At 42.4% G+C, this 6,035-nt stretch overlaps 1 protein-coding gene across 2 annotated transcripts in view; it reads left to right on the forward strand.

The window, feature by feature from the left end:
* The window catches only part of Nudt9 (nudix hydrolase 9), a 19,403-nt gene that overhangs the window by 2,322 nt on the left and 11,046 nt on the right, over positions 1-6,035 (forward strand). For both annotated transcript variants that reach the window (XM_029545203.1, XM_021210802.1), the window contains exons 2-3: positions 1,770-2,009; positions 5,444-5,539. In XM_029545203.1, coding sequence (XP_029401063.1) covers positions 1,813-2,009; positions 5,444-5,539 — 293 coding nt within the window. In that variant the 5' untranslated portion in view covers positions 1,770-1,812. The remainder of the gene's footprint in view (positions 1-1,769; positions 2,010-5,443; positions 5,540-6,035) is intronic.

Raw genomic sequence — 6,035 nt, forward strand, 5'->3', positions numbered from 1 at the left:
TCCTTTCCTCTCCCTTTCTTTCTTTCTTTCTTTCTTTCTTTCTTTCTTTCTTTCTTTCTTTCTTTCTTGTCTTAGGAACTAGTCTTTGCTTTGTAAGATGCATTTTATTAATTTCCTAGTTCCTTTCTGTTAATTGCACAGTCCTATAGTGCAATAAAAAAAGATTTAGGCTCTGATTATGTGCACAGTAAGTATTCTTGTTCCATAGCCAGCAGTGTCTCATAATGGAGAGCAGATGTAAGTGGATTAGCATTCCTCTGTGGGGAAGATGCATTGTCTGATTATATTTTGCTATTTACTTTTTAAAAATATTTATGGGTGTTTTTTGTGTGTGCATGTGTGTGTGGCGCAATTGTATGTGTCTGTGCACCTATGTGGCGCACAGAAGACGATGTTGGCGACTTATTACTCACTGTCTACCTACTCCTTTAAGGAAGATTCTCTCCCTGAACCTGGGGCTTGTGTCTTTTTGACTAGGCTGGATCCTTTTACTTCTGTGCTCCCACACCCCAGCTGGAGTCAGAGGTGTGTGTGAGACTCCTGGCTTCTTACACCAGTACTGGGCTCTGAAGTCTAGTCTGTAGTGATTGGCTAAGTAGCTGTCCTAGCTGAAGTGTCATCTCTCCAGCTAATTTTGACAAATACGTGTGTTCCACGCACTTAGTTTTGAGTACAGGTTTGAGTGAGGAGGAGTTTCATTTTTCAGAGAATTTGTAACTTGGATTTGCAGATCTGGAGCAGGCAACAGCTTGCTTTACACTTACATCTGCAGACAGACAACAGGATAGGATGGAGCCTACTGAAGGCAGGCAGAGCGAACAGTTTGGAGTTTCTTACAAAAACAGCCATGCTGCATTGATGGGACTCAGCAGGCACATCCTGAGACTCATTCAAATGAGCTGAAAACTCATGTCCGCCAAGACTTGCATATGAGCTTTATAGTACATTTATTTATAAACTCCTGCTTGTATTTGTGTTCATGGCTGAGTTCTCATAACATATGCCCCTTTCCTAAAAGAACAGGAAACAAAAGTTCTGCCCTGTTTTGTCTGCTAAAATAACTGCAGCTAGTAGGCAACAGTTAATAAGATTAACTAGTTTGTGTGTATGTATGTGCTTGTGTGTGTGTAGCAGCTAGATATTGATATTGGATGTCTTCCTTAGTCCCTTGTCATGATGGGGTGTCTTATTCAACCAAGAGCTCACCTATGGGCTAGGCTGGTTGGTTATTGACCTTTGTGGGCCTACTCTGTCTCCATTGTTGTGGTGACAGATATGTGCTTGCATGTGCAGTGTCTATGTTGGTGCTGGGACTCTAACCTCAGCTCCTCACACTTGTGTGGCAAGCAGTTTTTCTGGGTTATCCCTCCTGTCCAGATTTAGCTATTTTTAAAAATCTTCATATTTGAAAAACCTTTCTTGGATGTTACATGCTCTTAGCTTGAACTTCTTGATTTGAAAAACAAATGTCTATTTTGTATTTTAATGCTTGTGTGTCTTGTGACTAGGAGTGCAGGTGCTCTCAGAAGTCAGAGGCCTTAGATACGGGAGCTGGAGCTATAGGTGGTTGTGAGCTGTGGGGCTTAGGTGTTGGGAGTCATACTTGGGTCCTCTGGAAGAGCAATACACACATGCAATCATCATCATGTTATTTTCTGATTTTTACAGGTCTTTGAGATTGACAAACGTTTCTGGATCTTTGAACTAGGTTCTTTAATTCATATGCTTCTGGAATGTCTATAAGATGTTTTTCTTTTTTCTCTCCTTAGAAACTCATTTCCAGCCTGTGGGTTCCACCTGAACGCCAACATCATGTCTGGTTCTAATGGTGCCAAAGAGAATTCCCACAACAAGGCCCGGACTTCTCCTTACCCAGGCTCAAAAGTCGAGCGCAGTCAGGTTCCAAATGAGAAGGTGGGCTGGCTTGTTGAGTGGCAGGACTACAACCCAGTAGAGTACACCGCAGTCTCTGTCCTGGCTGGACCCCAGTGGGCGGACCCTCAGATCAGGTGAGCAGAATTAGGGAAACTCAGGGTCGTTAAGTTATCATTTGATATTTGAAAAAAAAAAATCACTTTAATCCATGCTGGGTGTTGTTGCAAGTGAGTTTCTGCTTTTGCTTGAACTTGTCCAAACTGACCAGTCCATGCTTGTTAATTCTTCACCAGGTTTTGTGAGGACTTCCCCTAATTGGCAAATCAATTGGGAATTGCTGCTGTTTGTTTTGGAGTAATAACAACTGGTGGTATCTGTTTTTTTGCATGTTCTTGTTGGGTTAACAGTTGTGCACCTCTTGTTTCTGGCAGAGCTAGGCTGGTATGCGAGGTTGTGGAAACATTTGCCAGATTCTTTTCCAGATTACCATAATCCGAGGATGAGTTTGCGAGCATGGAAAGATAGGAAAGAGAGGGGAGGGTTGTGTTTCATGTCCCTGCGAGAGCTGGACTGCTTCCTGTTTTATGACTATATTCTCTTTCCAGCTTTGCCAAGCTGTAATCACAAAAATTATATGTATGTGCAGCTCAGTGTTTGATTCACGCATACATCGTGAAGTGATTACCACAGTAAAACAGCTAATGTAGCCATCTCTAGCCCGTAGACCTCTCCTGCAGTGGGAACGTTTGAGCCCTGTCTTGAGCAAGCTTCAGGTGTTGTCTTCAGTACTAGCTGTGATCACTGAGGACAGCAGATCTTGAGAATTAACCCTCCCGCAGAACCAAAACCTCATTCATGCCTTTTCAGAAATGTCATTCCCACTTTTCTTTCTTGTAGCGATAAAGATAACACCGTAGTAGAAGGATTTCCTTCTAAAATGCACTCAGGAGCTGGAGAGAGAGCTCAGTCATTCAGAGGACTTGTCGCTCTTGGGGAAGACTAAGTTTGGTTCCCGGCACTCACATGTTGGTGCTCAGTCATTCATAACTCCAGCCTCAGGGGCTCTAACTCCTTCTTTTGATCTCCATGGGCACCAGACACCCACATGGGGGCACTTAATAAATGCAGACAAAGCACTCATACACATAAAATAAACTCAATCTAAACGTTATCTTTAAAGGTTGTTTACTCACTCTCTTTATTTTAACTACTTTAGTTTACTTATTTGGGTGCCAGGCATTGCTAAGCGTCCAAGTGGTCTACCACTGCAGTCAGTTCTCAGCCTAAGAGTGCACATTTTGATGTTTTGATGCATGTGTACATTTGAATCAGCTTATACAAACATAGCCTTCTCCTCACACATCCTCACTTTAAGTTGAATACATCCCACATAATTTCTTGTAGCCTTTTGCAGCAGTCCATTGCTGCTCTGAACTCACTGTAGTGTGCAATAGCACCAGGACCCTTAACCCTATGTAAGTATTCCTCAGTGCCCTCTGGGTGGGCTGTCCACACCTTCCCCCCAACCCCCACTCTATTTTCAGTCTCTGGGAACCTCCAAACTGCCCTCAGCCTCCATGAGACCAGGTTTGTAAGTTCTACAATACTGAGACCACGCAATGGAGATGTTTTCTAATGTATTAACTATGAGCTAGTCACTACATACCATCTTTATGAACATTGTTTTTATTTTCATATCTGGGAAGCAGACTGTCCATTGGTCTGACATTTTAGGCTCAGGTGGGGGGTTGCTCAGGTAAAGCGCTTACTGTGAAAGCAGTTGGGCTCTAGTACCAATGGAGGAAGCCTAGAGGCTGGCATGGGCCTGTAACCCCAGTATGGGAGAGGCAGGGCTGTGGGATCCCAGAGCTTGGCCAGCAGCCAGTGTGTTTGGTCAGTTCCAAGCCAGTAAGAGCCTCTTCAGCGAGTAGAGACTCCTGAGGCTGACCTCCATCGAGGTTGACCCACCAACCCCAGCACTTCTAACAACAAAAGTCAAACAAGCCAGTAGATTGAGGTAGATGTTAGGGGAGTGCTAACTACTGGCTAGGAAGCAGAAGTGGACCACTGCATAGCCAGCAGCTCTCCACATCCAGTCCAGAGGGAGAGTAAGTTCTGCTGTCTTATGGCATAGTGGGTGTTGTTGTTCACAATACTTTGTTATATATTCTATAAAGAGCTAGAGAAGAGAATTCTGAAAGTTCTCCATGTAAAGAAATGGCAAATGTATAAGAAGATGTAATGACTCTAATGTGGTCATCACATTAAAATCAGTTTTATGTGTATCAGATCATCACTCTGTACCCATAATATTTACAGTGATCATCAATTAAAAAGACAGAAAGGAAGCAGCACTGCTTGCCGTGCCGATGGCTGCGGTGTATAACTCATAGGAGGAGAGCCCTCGGCCTCCCTTATACTCTGTCTTCTACCGTATGTCCATAGGTAAACAAATGTCCGTGTGGGGGTGGTATGGAGTGAAGAGAGGAGGAAAGGCTGAGCCTGAGGGATGGGGAGGGATGGGGAAGGACCGGGTGCAGGTGGCAGACGGTTACAGAAGAGCATATACAGCTAGTCTTTGTTTGTTTCTTCTAATTCTCATGGAGGTTTTTGGCTTGGGTGGTAATAAGTACCTAAAATATATTTGGTACAGAAAATGTAAATGTCATATAAAAATTCACAGCTTTTGTTCTGAATGCTTTTGCTAACTGTATAGAAGTTCATTGCATTGTGTGGATTCTGGGTCTATTTGCAAGGGTGGTTTTGTTTTGTTTCTTTGTTGTTTTTGTTTGTTTGTTTGTTTGTTTTTCAAGGTAGGGTTTCTCTGTGTATTCCTGGGTGTCCTAGAACTCACTCTGTAGACCAGGCTGGCTTCAAACCCCGAGATCCCCTTGTCTCTGCCTCCCAAACAGAGACTAAAGGTGTGCACCATGCCTGGCCTATTTGCCAGTTTCTTAATACTGTTTATTTACAAAGTGTTTCTGCTGAGGCATGACATAAGTGTAGTCAGTGTTCATTTCTGAAGTGTGCAGGTGCAGCTCAGTAAATATATCCAACTCAGGCCAGGATCTCCAGCATTTCCAGAGGATTGTGTCTTTTTAAATAGCATATTTCTTTTATAGTTGATGGGATAAATTCACTCCTTGTGAATTTTGATAGTACAAGTATTTGACAGTATTAACTAATATGCATTACATTAAAGCAATTAGGGTTACTTTGGAACAGTAGAGTTATCACAGTGTTCAGAGTAATCTTGCATGTGGGATCTTGTGGGAGCTAGCGTTGCCATAGTATGCCCACAGTTCTGTATTGCAGACATTTTTGCTCATGTCAGAGGGGCTTCCAACCTCCTTACGAGAAGCATAATACTACATCCTTTTTTGCTTTGGCTAAAAGTTTTTTTGCCCCTAGAGCTTTTTTTTGATTGAATAAGATGATTTGTAAATCAGAACTTAGTCCTAAACATTTTTACTGTTTCTCTGCATTTATTATGAGTAGCAGTGTTATATTTCTAAGCTGCGGGTGACATTTAATCATTGCTTTATGTGCCTTGTCATTCCCATTGCAGTGAAAGCAACTTCTCTCCAAAATTTAATGAAAAGGACGGGCATGTTGAGAGAAAGAGCCAGAACGGCCTGTACGAGATTGAAAATGGAAGACCCAGGTCGGTGCTGGGACGAAGGGACTGAGTCTCAAAGGGAAGAAAAGGTGTTCAGAGTACAAACTGTAAAGGCCAGATGAGGTGCAGAATTTTTATATGTGAAGTGATTACATTTTCACTGAACCCAAATTGGGAAAGACTGTTAGCAATCTGCATATAACTAGTAAGTGTAGGAATTAAAGGAATGACTTCACAATTTTATCTTGAAAGTTGAAGTCATTAACTGAATAAATTATAAAAAGGATTAAAATTTATCTTTTCAGTGGTTATTTATTAAATGAACTAATGGCTGAAAGTAAGAATTTATCTAAACATCTAAGCCTTGTAAGACTAAAAATACTTTGTGTTGGGGTGAGCTTGCCTAGTGGGTAAGTAAGGCCTGAGACAAGGCTGACTGCCTGCATTGGATCCCTGGGACACACGTGGTAGAGGCAGACATTCACACACACACACACATACACACGCACATATACACACACACACACACACACACACACAC

Source organism: Mus pahari, chromosome 13 (assembly GCF_900095145.1).
Source record: "Mus pahari chromosome 13, PAHARI_EIJ_v1.1, whole genome shotgun sequence".
Lineage (NCBI taxonomy): Eukaryota > Metazoa > Chordata > Mammalia > Rodentia > Muridae > Mus > Mus pahari.